Here is a 15,410-nt window from a genome sequence, read left to right on the forward strand (position 1 = left end):
GTATTCTCTTATCCGACGTTGATTCCGGGCGAACAGCGATTCTGGGCTCGGAGATTTTGGCTCGTAAGGGATTGCCAGCAACGACCCCCATCGTCTTTCCAGATTCTGTGACATCTAGCGAGAAAGAAAAAATGGTGAGGGTCATGCATACAAGAGTTGCGAGCTCGAAGTTACGAGCTCGGGGGTTTAGGAGCAAAACAAGCTAAATATTATGACCCTTATTGAAGGGTCAGGGCGTGCGTTCCACGACAAAGAAAGGAGCGTGGATAATTTTTTGAAAATCCCGAAGATCAAGGGAAAAAAGAGTGGCGGTTAATTAGAAAAGGCATTCTTGGGTTTCGTGCATTTATCAAAGGCAAGGTTTTTTACCCGAAAACTTAGTGTACAAGAAACGTCGCCTAAAAATTTCAAAACCCAGAAAATAGGAACCTCACTCAAACATGAAAACTGGGTATGAACCAGTGATGTAAATCCAGTATGAAAGTCTAGAAAGCACGAGAACCTATCAGATCAAAACCTCCTATCATATCATGCTAAGGATGTAAACTAGTATATACACATACACAGCAAGAACAACATGAATAAAAACTGACAAAATGGAAAACAAAGATTGCATACTTACACAATAATGGTGATTGCAGAGAGACTGTCGATTGAAGAAGAGGTTGCAAATAAGAACTCACGGACTCGAACAGACCAGAGTTTCTTTGTTTCTTTGGCCGAGAAAACATGCACAGAATAGAAACTTTATAAAGAGGTCTCTGGTTTCGTTTTTCTTCTTTTCTTGCTTTTGGTGAACGAAGGTAAAAATGAAGATGAAGAGTGGGGTCTCGTATATATAGATGGAAAAAAGGGGATTAATCCGGGGCGTTGAATGAAATCCTTGCTAGATCGGACGGATGGGAATCAATGACAAGATGGCGCCGAAAAGGTGGCAGACGGATGATCGTGGGCATGTTTCCAAGGTACTCAAGTACCCAAAAATGAGCAATACCCAGCTGACGCGTGTCCATTTTCAAAAGTGTGACGGTACAGTTCTCAAAGAAAGTAGTTCAAAAGTTTCCTTCTCTTAGGATTTGAACAAATACTTTTGAGGGGGCAAGATGTTACACCCAGATTTCGAGCTATGTTAAATATGACCTCGAAATTTGGATTCGCAAACAAGTGGACTCACAAGGTTGGAAATAGGCTCCAAGATTAAATACCGAGCCTGCAGGACATAGACGACCTCGAATATGGTGACCTCGGAGTATTCATGATCTCGAAAGGCAGCTCCGGGGAAACATTCATCTTCAGGGATGACCTCGGATCAGGGGTCCCGAGCTAGACGCACATACGATCTCGAAAGCCCTGTGACCTCGGAAGATGCCTTTAGCTCGAAAGATGATGGGAAACCTGGGAAGTTAAAGCCTTGGAGATACCTGATAACCACCTTGAATATATATAAGCGATGTCTATACGAAATGTAATCCTCAATTCCCTAGAATCGTGGGATATTATTTGGTCAGTTATACGTCCCTTGGTCTTCAGGGGACGTTTCCTTTTATATCTGATTATAGGCATTTAAAGCCATTTATTTGATTTGCACAAAAAGAGTAACTACCCAAAATATGTGGGATAGTATTCTTCGATATTCTCTATAAATAGAGAGGTCATGCACCATTGTAAATGACCGAAATTCTGAATCTTGAGAGAAAACTCTGGAGAATTCATGCTTAAGAATTTTCAGAGATAATCTTGAGTTTAATAACAGAGACTCGTGGACTAGGTAGATTTAACTGCTGAACCACGTAAAAATCGTGTATTTTTATTGTCTTATTTCAATTGGCCATTATCAGTTATTGTTTATGTGCTCTTCTTTCACTGTTTGACGAAAAACGACGTCAACAATAATAATTATAGTAATTAACTCTATTTTATTTTAGTTTCTAAATATCTATCTATATATAATAATAAATTAATTACTATTAACTCTATTTTATTTTTATCTTAGTTTCTAAATATCTATCTATATATAGTGATAAATTAATTAAGTAATTTTAGTGAGAGATATTTAAGTGTCTTTTTAAATGAGAGATATTTTAAAAAATGTATTATAATTAAAATGAAACGTACATGGATATAGCCAATTGCAATATACAAGTTCGACTGTATTGGATCCGTTCTCTTATTTTCTTTGGTGTGTTGTTGAAGTTAGATTTCTTGGTTGACTAGATCTATGGTGATTTCTCAATGGTATTTGAATTGTGGAAGATCGCACATGTGTGAAACTCTGTAAATTGGTAAGGTTTGGTGTCGATTTATCATTTGATTAGATATATTATTTTATTTTCTTGCTACTTGAGTTCAATGTAAATTTTTTTGACATATCATATCTTTCATAGAACTGAATGTAATCAGTTTTGGCATAATTGTTTATAATTTTTTTCTAATAGTAAATGACATTTATTTTATAACATTTATTACTTTTTAATATTAATTCGTTTTTTTTACCGATGAATTTTTAATTCAATAGTTGAAATTTTCCATTTATTACAATTAATATGGCTAATTAATTGAGATATTTTTTTCAATTTTAGTTGAAAAACGTATAATATGGAAATTAAATGAATTTTATAATTAAAATTTTAATTGCTCCTTTATATTAATTAAGTGGTAATATATAATTAAAATTACTTTAATTTATTAATATTTTTATTACAATATTTTGTTTTTATATTTGGGAGTTAACTGGTAATTTTAATTATATATTATTAACAATATATAATAGGTTAATTATATATTAGTACCTATATAATTGAAATAAAGAAACTACAGAAAACATAATTATAAAATAATCACTCTTAATAATAAAAATGATAAAATAATATTAGATTAATAATTTATTTTACCATTTTAAAAATAAAGAGTCCAAATAAGTAATCGACGAAAATGCATGTGTTCAAATAATTTATTTATATATATATTTTTTTAATGTTTTGATAAAATACGAGGTCCAAAAATTAAAATTTTAAAATAAAGAATTCAAATAGGTAATTGGCTAAAATAGATACTTCAAAATAGTGTGAACACTTGCACAAAATATATTATAAATATAATTTATTTTTAGAGTAAATGACGGCTAAAATATTTAATATTTTAAAAAAATTGATCTTTTATACCTAATTTTTTTTAATAGTAAATATATTTAATATTTTTATATCCAATTTTTTTTCCATAAATATACTTAAGGTACAGCACTTATACCAGATCAAGCTGAGGCATTTTTGTAACAGAGGCTTTATCAAGCAATTTCGCAAAAGTAAAAAATAAACCCCCAAAATAATTTGTCTAATTTTAGGCCAAGTTGATTATTTTTATTTTTAAATTTCATTAAAAATAGATTAAATGACGAATAAATTGATCACATGATAAGCAAGGCACTGGGTCTAGAAATGCGTGCTAATCACATGTTGGCGCTATCGGGTAGTGGCGGTGGCTGATCCATAATAATACATATATATATTTAAAAAATCTGCCTGATGTAATATACTAACCAAAAAACAGAAAGACTAATGTGCTACAGGCCACATAGCCAAGAATATCCCGCCCTAGAAAAGTATCGGGTAATAACTGTCGTTTTCCTTTTCCAGGTAATAAAGAAAGAACGATTAGGAAATTACCCAATAAGAGTCGTTTTGATTGAACCAACCCACCCACTATGGTTTTCGTCATTCAAATTTCTTGTCTCTCAAGCCCAGCATGGCACTGGTCACAGGACTTATTCTCACAAAAGTAAAAGTAAAAAAAATTATATATTTTGACCAATGTATCAAGATAAAGTTCTAGAACTCATTGATTTTCCAATAATATCCTTGCCTTTTTTCCTCCAACTCCAAGAGATTGTGAATGTGAATCGAGGACCTCTCCTTTTCTACCCTCATCATTTGGAAAAACGTTGAGGAGCCACCTGTTTTCTTTTTCTTGGTCCTCAAAAACCAAAACTAAAAGCCAAAATCCCAATACAGGTGCTCTGCCTCTGTATTGTCGTATTTGACCCAGATTATGAGTTGTTGTTGTACTCCTCAATTCTGATCATCCGGTCAACGACTACTTGGTCTCCTCTCCTATAAGTATGGCGCTTCTCACGACTCATTGCTCAAACTCGTTGTCGTTATTCTTCTTCTGTGCTGTTGTCGTTGTCGTACGCTTCCCTTCTCTGCTCTCACTTTGATCAGTTTCCCTCAACGGAAGCCTCGCCGTACGTGTTAGATAATTTAGAATATATAATCACTTGCGGGTCGGGTTTTTGTCGGGTCCGGATGGGGTCTAATACAGTTTGCGATCAGAAGCATAAGGTTGTGATCGGTGAAAGTGGTTATGTACTTGAAGATGTTCCTCATTTGTCTGATTATATTCCTGATCTTCCCGTACGCCATTCTACCTCTAAACTTTTTTATTCCAGGCTAATTTAATTGCAGAACTTCTTCTCGTGTTTAACTAAAACACAAAAACTAAACTTTTTATGTAGAGCAAATTACTATTCTTTCATTGATTTTGTTTGAATCAAATAATAACAGTATGCAATATTTAATGTGTGACAGACCTATCAAAATCAATTGCAAGACAATCCGGCTTACTCTGTCGTCAAGTATTATCTAATTTTCCTTCCTCTTTGATTTTTAATTTGCAATAAAATATAAAGGTTTCGTTTGACATTGACAATTGGTCGAATGGGTTTTCGTTTTCCAGGCAATACTTTGTGAATGAGGATGACACCGTTACTCAAAAGGTGAGCTTCTTCATCATCTTCTTGTGTATGTGCATGTGTGTGTGTGTGTGTGTTTTTTTTTTTTGGAAGCTTTCTTATTTGTGCTTTGTTACAATAGATTGTTGTGCACAAAAAGAGTCCAAGAGGGGTACATTTTCGGCGAGCCGGACCCCGCCAAAAGGTATGTCGTTTAGGATTTGAAGAAGAAAGGGTTTTTGATCAATGAAATACATTCAGTTAATGAGTGATTAACATAACGTTTGGTGGTGTTGTTTCAGGTTTGGTTTGAATCCGATGAGGTTCATGCTTGTATCGTCACATGTGGGGGTCTATGTCCTGGTCTCAACACTGTCATTAGAGAAATCGTTTGTGGGTTGCATTACATGTATGGAGTAAAAAAAGTCCTGGGTATTGATGTAAGTCATTTTTCTAATCTTTCACTCTTCTTTTTTTATAAATTTTTTCTTAAAAGTAAAATAATAAAAAAATAAAATTGTGTAGGGAGGATACAGAGGTTTCTATGCTCGAAATACCATATCCTTAAATCCTAAGATAGTGAATGATATTCATAAACGTGGAGGAACTATTCTTGGCACATCTCGAGGAGGCCATGATACCTCAAAGATAGTTGACAGCATTCAAGATCGAGGAATTAATCAGGTTTGTGGTTCAAATTTAACAAAAATCATAGCTCAGAACAGGAGGGTGTGTGTGATGAGCTTGCTCATAGCTTAACATTGTTGAGTAGGTTGTGGAGTTTTATGGTGTGTTAGAAGCTTCATTGGTTAATTTTTATGTTGCGATTTATTTTCCCAGGTTTATATAATTGGAGGAGATGGAACACAGAGGGGAGCATCTGTAATATTTGAGGTTATTATATTTTCAGAATATGAGTGTTCAATGTGACCTCTATAGCAGCTAAAACCATTACGTTTTAAACTGGAATAAATTGAGAATATCTCGCGAGAACAAAGAACTGATTCCATTATCTTTATCCGAACCGAATATGATCTTGAAAGTAAGCATAATTGTCTACTATGCAGGAAATCAAAAGGCGTGGGCTCAAAGTTTCTGTTGCCGGGATTCCGAAAACCATTGATAATGATATTCCGGTTAATTCCATGCTTGGCTACCTATTGTTACTGATGAATGAGTGACTACTTTTGACACTGTAAAATAATCGACCGATTGTTGTTTTGTTGATGACACAGGTTATAGACAGGTCTTTTGGCTTTGATACTGCTGTTGAGGAGGCTCAACGTGCAATTAATGCAGCACATGTTGAAGCTTGTAGCATTGAGAATGGCATTGGTGTTGTGAAGTTGATGGGCCGTTACAGTGGTAAGCTTCAATAAAGTCTGGTATTTCATAACTTGAGTTCAGGACCAAAATAGTATTGGTTTATTTCATAATACTGCTGCTTACCTTGGTGCTACGATGCAGGGTTTATTGCTATGTATGCAACTCTGGCAAGCCGAGATGTAGATTGCTGCTTGATACCAGAATCACCGTTTTATCTTGAAGGCCCTGGTGGACTTTTCGAATACATCGAGAAACGACTCAAGGAAAATGGGCATTTGGTTCTTGTCATAGCAGAAGGAGCTGGGCAAGAGCTTCTCTCTGAAAGCATGCACATGGAGAAAGAGGATGCTTCAGGCAACAAGGTTCTCAAAGACGTTGGCCTATGGATTTCCCAGAGAATCAAGGTTCGGCTTCTAATTACAAATTCAGTCACTTCAAGCTAAGTCAAGTGATTGGGTGTGCAAATGCACAACATATTGCTTTGCTCCATTAACAAATGAATCAATGCCCTTTTGCAGGATCATTTTGCTAAACAAAGGAAGATGGCTATAACCCTCAAATACATAGGTTTGTAACATAAATAAATGTGAATTGGTCTTAAAATAAAAGTTGCAGAAGTTGGGAATGAGTAGAGTTGTTAAGCTTAATAATTTTCACTTTATGTTTGCAGACCCTACGTACATGATCCGAGCTGTTCCAAGTAATGCCTCTGATAATGTGTACTGCACACTTCTTGCTCAAAGTGCTGTTCATGGAGCAATGGCAGGCTACACTGGCTTTACAGTTGGGCCTGTCAATGGAAGACATTCTTACATTCCCTTCTATGTGAGTCCATGCTTTTTATTATAAAAGATTATCACCATATTTGCTAGCTACTTCAATATTTGCTTACAAAAAAAATTAATTTTGGCTCATTGCATAATCATATTCTTATCTACCAATCTTGTATGCCGAAAGGTATAGAGTAGGTAAGGTGATATTTGACATTTTGAAAGCTTCACTATCAAAACCCTATCATGCTTCATTTCAATTTCACTATATTGTAATTTCATATTGGGTTTGGGTTACTTTGCAGAGAATCACTGAGAAGCAAAACAATGTAGTGATAACTGATAGAATGTGGGCTAGGCTTCTATCTTCAACCAACCAGCCAAGCTTTTTGAGTTCCAAAGATGTTGAGGAAAGGAGGGGGGAAGACTGCCAAGCGACGGACGAAGAAACTTTTTCAGAAGATATTTTGGTGAACAAAGAAATTAGTTTCATGTAATTTAGATCAGTAAGTATAGAGACCTTATTATAAAAATGCTCTGATAAATAAGTGGCATTTCATTTTCATGTATAAGCGTGCAATTAAGAGTAATTAATTGTTGTTGTTCAAAAAAGAAAAAAAAAGAGTAATTAATTGTTATTGCACTCTGATTCTGCATTTACTTATTTGTAAATATGAAAATTACATTATCAATCTTATGTTTTTTTTTTTAAAAAAAAAACAAAATTCCTTGTAATTTGAAAAAGAAAAAAAAATCCAAAATTTTAAGGATAATTTTATTATTATTATTTTATTTTTTAATTCTTGCTCTGACCACAACATTGAAAATATAAACAAACACAAATTATGGAAAATAAAGAATAAATGTTGATCATTTGTCATATTTGTTTTTTTTTAAAAAACTATCTTAATCATCTACATTTTAACTAGATATTATACTTTTTTTTGTTAGAAAATTTCAAGGAATAATAATTTTATACACTACAAAGTATTCCAAAATGAACTAAGATATTTTTAATTTAATTTTATTATAATTAATCAAACTTTAATTAATCCATTAGGTTTTTATTTTAGTCTGTATAATTTTAATTTATTGATTTGAAACAAATTTCACAGTGAACTCATTTATTAATTTTTAGTTTTTTAAAAAATAAAAATATATTTATGTAATAAAACTAGGGCGCCTGGTGTTCTTTTAGATCAGGCTGCTAATACCATAATGTGTCCTGTAATAAGTCTCACACTCACACTGACTCACTCAGCTCACCCTGCTTCTCAACCATGAACTGAAGGTTGATGCTTCATTGGGTAAGCAGCATCAAGTCATGGGTGTTGCTGGCATTGTACGCAATTCGGCTGGTCAAGCTATGGCAGCCTTCTCAAAACGAATATCAGGCATTTTTTAGCATGCAATGGCTGCTGGATATTGGCGTGAGTGTGCATTTTATTGAGACTGATGCATTGGAGGTTGCTCAAGCTGTTAATATAGAGATGCAACACAACTATTTGGTTTTCAAGATCTAATTTTAGATATTAAACATCGATTATCGTTGAGTGTTGTTATTTATTACTTTTCTTTTGGATGGAGAACACTCCTGCTCCAATCCAACTTCAAATTTCGCTAAGTAATATGGTTAATAATAAGCATGAATTTGTGATATTACATCTCTCTATCCACCAACAGACCTCTCAATTTCAAATATTTTTTCTCATATATTTACTATATCATATACAAGTGTGAATAAACACGTGCATGTCATCCTGTTATTTTTTTTTGTCTTTTTTTTTTTACACTTATCAAATAATTTTGTTGAGGAATTAGGATAAATCAATACACACAATGGTGCCTCAGTGAACGTATAGCAAGGACAGCTCATTGGGTGACAAATTCTGTTCTAACAAATTCCGTTAGAATATTCTTTGTAATTTTTTTTTCTCCTTTTCGTACAAATGGTGGTTGGCAGGGGCATACGTGGTCCCTTCCAGAATATACTCATGTATCCCCTTTGTTAATATAAATACAACATTCTTCTCAGACTCAATTTGAGCTGAGTTTTTCATTCATTTACAAAAACTTTCTTTTCTTGAGTTGGTATCAGAGACAGGTTTGGCATCCTTGGTTTTTACCTTTCATCAATGGCTGAAACCCACAGCAACTCACCTACTGAAGGAGGAGGAAATCGATCATCTGGGTCTACTGCAACTAGCAACCCACAGCAGCCATCATTCTCACAAACTCAAGCTCCAAATGTGAACGTACCTCATTTTGGGAGTACACTCAACCAGCCATTTGCCCTGAAGTTGGATCGGAACAACTTCCCACTGTGGAAAACCATGGTTTCGGCAATCGTCCGCGGGCACAGACTCGACGGCTACATCAAAGGCACCATACCCAGACCTCCTGAGTATCTTCCTCGCCCAACCGAAGACGATGGCAGCATCATCGACTCTATAGGCCAAGTAAATCTGGCCTTTGAACAATGGATTGTGAATGACCAATTGTTACTCGGCTGGTTGTACGGTTCGATGACAGAAGGGATAGCTTCTGAAGTCATGGGTTGCGATTCATCGGCGTCACTCTGGCGAGCTCTCGAAGCCCTCTACGGTGCTCATTCTCGAGCCAAAATAGATGAGTACAGAACAAAGATTCAAACAGCTAGAAAAGGGTCACTCACAATGGCAGAATATTTACGGCAGAAACGACAATGGGCTGATGCTCTTGCCCTTGCAGGTGAACCATATCCAGAATCTCATCTTGTTTCAAATGTTCTTTCTAGTTTGGACATTGACTACTTGCCTGTTGTATTGATCATTGAGGCTCGGCCATCTACATCTTGGCAAGAGTTGCAAGACATCCTTCTGAGTGTTGATGGGAAGATGGATAGACTCAACACTGTGTCGGGAAACAAACTCACTTCATCGGGTACTCTCTCGACTCATTTGGTTAATAAGGGAAGCTATTCTACTGGAAGTCGTGGTCAGATTGGTAATACATCAAATGGAGGCAGAGGAAATTTGAACAACAGCAGAGGAGGTGGCCGCTACCGTGGAAGAAGTGGTGGCCGTAGCAATGGTTCCAAGCCCACTTGTCAAGTTTCTGGGAAATATGGCCATTCCGCAGCTTAATGTTACAATCGATATGATGAGGCTTTCATGGGGACTTCACCAGGAGGAAACCCGCATCAAAACAAAAGCACCTCACAAATGGCTTTAATAACATCACCTGAAACTCTTGATCACGATGCATGGTATGCTGACAGCGGAGCTACTAGCCACGTGAGGCAAATAAGATACAGCAGAAGGAAGAATACAATGGTAAGGAAACACTCATGGTGGGAAATGGTAATTTACTCAAAATCCAACATGTTGGTACTGGCTCTCTTTCAACAACTTCTGCCTCAAAACTTTCATTGAAAGAGCTTTTACATGTTCCGAATATCACCAAAAATTTAATTAGCATTTCAAAGTTAACAGCTGATAATGACGTCTTTGTTGAATTTTTCTCTGATTTGTGTTATGTCAAGGACAAGGTGACAAGGCAGGTTCTACTCAAAGGGAAACTTAAAGATGGCCTCTATCAATTTGAGACACCACACACTCTCTCCAGCAAATCACAGCCAAAGTTTTACTCAAACACACCACTTGTTTTTCTCTCCAATGTAAACCAGCCAGTAGTTGCTAAATCTTTTATTTCAATCAAGGATAAGTGGCACCATAGGTTAGGCCATCCATCCAAACGTGTTTTAGATAGTGTCTTGAAAGAAATGAATGTAAAAACAAATTCTAATGAATCAAGTTTCTGTGAAGCCTGCCAGCTTGATAAATCACATTCACTCTCTTTTCAAACTAATGGAAAAAGAGCTTTATCTATTCTTGATCTTGTGCATTCTGATATTTGGGGACCAGCCCCGATCATGTCTAACACAAATTTTCGCTTCTATATACACTCTGTTGATGACATTAGTAGGTATACTTGGATTTATCCATTACGAGCCAAATCTGAAGCTGTTATTGTCTTTCGACAGTTTAAAGTCTTAGTTGAAAATCAGTTTGGGAAGAAAATTAAAACTCTCCACACAGATTGGGGTGGAGAGTATCAAGCGTTCACTTCAGATGTGTTAGAATGCGGCATAGCATTTGAGCACTCATGCCCACATACTTCAGCTCTGTTATACCCAGATTTCGAGCCATAGTAAATATGACCTCGAAAGCTGAGTTCGCAACAAATGGTCTCGTAAGGATTAGAGTGATCTAGGATTGTAAGTCGAGCCTGCAAAGTATGATGTATGATCTCGAATGTGGTGATCTCGAAATGACCTCGATCTCGAAAGGTAGCTCCGAGAACACCTTCATCTTCAGGAACTTCGGAGCATGGTTCTTGAGCTTGATCTCCTATCTCGAAAGAAACGTTAGCTCGGGAGATGTCAGTGGCTCGCACAATGACATGAGACCAGAAATGTTGGAGCCTTGAAGATACGCTATAACCACCTTGAATATCTACAAGTATTATAACTATGAGATGTAGCCCTCATTAATTGATGTAAATCCCCAAGAATCGTGGGATATTATTTAATACAGTTATACGTCCCCTAATCTTTGGGGGACGTTTCCTTTTATATCTGATTATTGGCATTTAAAGCCATTTATTTTTATTCACAAAAGGGTAACTACCCAAAATATGTGGGATAGTATTCTGCATCCTTCTCTATAAATAGAGAAGGCATGCACCATTGTAAGGGGGAAATTCTGATCCTTGGGAGAAAACTCTGTAGAATTCATGCTAAAGAATTGTTCAGAGATAATCTTGAGGTTAATAACAGAGACTCGTGGACTAGGCAGATTTAACTGCTGAACCACGTAAAAAACAGTGTGTTTGATTCGTTTGTTTCTTTTGGTCATTGTCTTTAATTGTTTACGTGCTCTCTTCTTTTATCTGTTGACGAAAAATGGCGTCAACAGTTTGATGCTTTCATTGAGAGCCTTAAGCATTCATCCCTGAGAGATTCATGGCTGCAAACAATCAGAACACTCCTGAAGAAAATTACCCAAGGCGTCCTGGAAAACAACCAATGGAGAACCCGGACGCTGATGAAAGGAGTGGGTCCTCTGATTCCCGGGGACCACCTCCACAACCAAGGGATGAGGACATGTACTATAACCCTGAACGTTATGTCCCTATTGTAGAATTGGAGAATCGGCAGCTGAAACAGTTGTTGGCAGAAGCCAACAAACGTAACGAGGAGTTGACTAGGATAGCCGCGGAGGCGCAGGTGGCTCAGCCCCCGCCTCCGCACGAAGACCAAGTCCCTCCTCCAAGGGACGTGCACGTTCCTCCCCGGAGGCCCCGTGGACGTCCACGAAAAAATGCTGCCACAAGGAGGCCGGCACAACCTCCAGCACCAGCAGAGCCATCTGCTCCTTCTAGGCCTCAGAGGAGTACCCTAGCTCGGGTCCCGCCTAATCCACCTGCGGAAGCACCTACAGAAACTGAGAATAACCGAGCTCCTACCGAGGCTCGGACTCAGGTTCCTGGTAGTGCACCGAACGCAACTGGCCCATCTCGGGAAAATTCTGGACCCTCTAGGCCGAAGCAAGGGAGGCAGCCACCGTCACCTATACGATTCCCTCCATCTCCCGTAAGATATCCTTCACCTCCCCGTAGAAACGCTCAACCTGTTCAGAATCAGGATCAAGGGCATACGGGGGATAGGCAAGGACACAGGGAGACTTTCCAGGAGCGAAGAGGCGCACAATCCGAGAGAAGTCAGACGTCCCGGTCTCACACTGCGGAGACAAGGCGACACGGGAAGAACCCATCTCGAAACGACCGATCAGTAAGTTTCACCAGTGACGAGTCCGGAGAAACCAGGTCCGTCAGTAAACGCGACCGAGGTCGTAAAAATACCGGAAGCCGCAAGACCCGTCCCGACCTGCGGAATCATCTGAATCAGAGCAGGGGGAAGGGGGATCAGACGAATCCGGACATAAGGAATCACCTAAATGGGCGTAGAGATCCCTCACGGAGACGCGAGCCTGGGATCATAATCAATGACTGGCAATTCCAGACACCGCCTAAGGACCCAGTCCAAGAAAGGATTGATCAGCTCGAAAAAGCCTTTAGGCTTTTGAAGAATGAACGAGGGAACGGTCGATATGAGGACTCTGATGAGGAGCTCGAGCCGTTTGCTCCCAATATTTCTAACACTCAGTTTCCCCAAGGGTTCCGGATTCCTCACGTCCCAGCGTTTGAGGGAAAAACTGACCCATGTAGCCACCTGAGTACATTCAACACTATCATGAGAGCTAGTAACGTGGGTTACGAGCTCAGATGCATGTTGTTTCCAACATCATTAGCCGGACCTGCCAAGAGTTGGTTCGAGAAGTACAAGAGACACTCGATAACCTCATGGGATCAGTTGTCTAGGGACTTCAAGAAGCAGTTCCGGGCTATGATGGGAGTCAGACCAGAGGCATCCACTTTGACCAACGTCCGACAACAGCCGGGCGAAACACTGAAAAGCTATCTAACAAGATTTAATCTAGAGGTCGCCCGAGCTCGAGATGTGGATGACAGTGGGCACCTAATGGCTATCGGAGCTGGTGTTTTACCCGGGAGTGCCCTTTGGGATGACATGCAAGGGAAATCGGTGAGGTCGATAACCGAGTTTAACAGACGGGCGCAGAGATTTGTCAATGTAGAGGAGGCGAGGTCAACGCTCAAGGCGACCTCGTAGACCGAAACTACAACGATAAACATTAACTCTGCCTCAACCTCGGCTGACCCAGCAGCTCCACAGCCTACCTCGGAGAATCCCTCAAAGAGGAAAAAGAGCGAGGGAAATAACCCCGAGGCTGATGGAGGAAAGAAGAAGAAAGGAGAAAGGTATTTCTCCGTATATAAAGTGCACACCGAGCTCAACGAGTCTCGGGAAAACATATACCTAGCTAATGAAAACCAGGTCCCCTTCAGGCGTCCGGACCCTATGAGGAATCAAAAGTCCAAGAGGGATTCCAGCAAGTATTGCCGGTTTCATAGGGACACCGGACACACAACTGATGAGTGCCGACAGCTGAAGGACGAGATCGAAGGGTTGATCTCGAGAGGTTATTTCTGGCAGTATGTCAAAAACCAGAATACTGGACAGACTACTGCCAGCCAGAGAGTAGCCGCGCTTCCGGCAGCACAGAATAATAACTCCCGATCTCGGGAAGAAGACAGGCCTCCGCCGATAGATGGAGAGGACGTAATAACCATCTCGGGAGGTCCTCATCTCGCAGGAGGGGGTAGAAATGCTCAAAAGCGATATGTGAATGAGCTAAAGACAGGGGACGGGTCTCCTTATGAACCCGAACCAAGGGCACCAAAAAGCCAAAGGGTTGAAACTCAGCCCATAACCTTCACCGAGGAGGATGCCTCCCATGTCCAGTTCCCTCATCATGATCCACGTGTCATCACCCTACAGCTTGCCAACAAAAGAGTGCGCCGAGTTCTCATAGACAATGGGAGCTCAGTTAACATTCTTTATAAAGCAACACTAGAAAAAATGGGACTCTCCCTTCGCGACCTGAAGGCTTGTGCAACCACGTTGTACGACTTTTCTGGAGAAGGAACCACCTGTATGGGGTCCATCGAACTCCCTGTGACCTTGGGAGACTATCCAGTCTCGGTGACCAAGATGATGGAGTTCGTGGTAGTAGAGTTACCATCTGCCTACAATGTATTGCTCGGGAGACCCGCCCTGGTCGGGCTGGGGGCAGTTTCATCTGTAAGGCATCTAGCCCTTAAGTTCCCAACTCCGAGCGGAGTCGGAACATTGAAAGGAGATCAATTGGCAGGAAGGGAGTGCTACAGCATTTCCTTGAGGGGAAAGAAACAAACGAGCGCTCAAGCACTCGTTGTCATACAGAATAAAGATGGGACAGTTTTAGAAATTGATGAGGAGATCGATCCGAGGATTGAGGAGAAGGTTGACCTCCAACCTTTGGAAGAGCTCGAAGAGGTTCAGCTCGAGGAAGCTGATCCCTCAAAGAAGGTGAAGGTCGGGAAACACCTCCAAGACGAATCAAAATAGCAATTAATTTGCTTTCTGAAGAAAAACCAGGATGTCTTCGCGTGGTCACACTCTGACATGGTGGGAATAAGCCCTAATGTAGCGAGCCACACATTGAATATAGACAAAAGCTTTCCCCCGAAGCAGCAAAGGCGAAGGCAGCTGGATGAAGACAGAAAGAAAGCACTAAAGGAGGAAGTGGACAGGCTAAAAGCAAATAATTTCATAAGGGACGCTTTTTACCCTGACTGGGTGGCCAATCCAGTGTTGGTTCCGAAGCCCAATGGGACGTGGAGAACGTGCATTGACTACTCGGACCTCAACAAGGCCTGCCCAAAAGACTGTTTTTCCCTGCCGAGAATTGACCAGCTCGTAGACGCCACGGCGGGACATGGGTTGATGTCGTTCATGGATGCCTATTCTAGATATAACCAGATTCCCATGCACGCCCCCGACCAAGAGCATACGAGCTTCATCACAGATAAAGGGCTTTACTGCTACAATGTCATGCCGTTCGGACTCAAGAACGCCGGAGCCA

The 15,410-nt window shown here is 39.5% G+C and overlaps 1 protein-coding gene across 1 annotated transcript; it reads left to right on the forward strand.

Annotated features, from left to right (window-relative positions):
- The first annotated feature begins 3,809 nt into the window (after nt 1-3,809).
- Nucleotides 3,810-7,514, forward strand: LOC133797146 (ATP-dependent 6-phosphofructokinase 3-like). Its single transcript, XM_062234963.1, has 13 exons — nt 3,810-4,409; nt 4,584-4,630; nt 4,732-4,771; nt 4,869-4,931; nt 5,029-5,166; nt 5,252-5,410; nt 5,567-5,620; nt 5,794-5,862; nt 5,962-6,091; nt 6,194-6,456; nt 6,571-6,619; nt 6,723-6,877; nt 7,128-7,514. Exons 1-13 carry the CDS (start codon nt 4,302-4,304, stop codon nt 7,317-7,319), a joined length of 1,467 nt encoding a protein of 488 aa, XP_062090947.1. The 5' UTR covers nt 3,810-4,301; the 3' UTR covers nt 7,320-7,514.
- The last annotated feature ends 7,896 nt before the right edge of the window (nt 7,515-15,410 follow it).

Source organism: Humulus lupulus, chromosome 8, assembly GCF_963169125.1.
Source record: "Humulus lupulus chromosome 8, drHumLupu1.1, whole genome shotgun sequence".
Taxonomy (NCBI): Eukaryota; Viridiplantae; Streptophyta; class Magnoliopsida; order Rosales; family Cannabaceae; genus Humulus; species Humulus lupulus.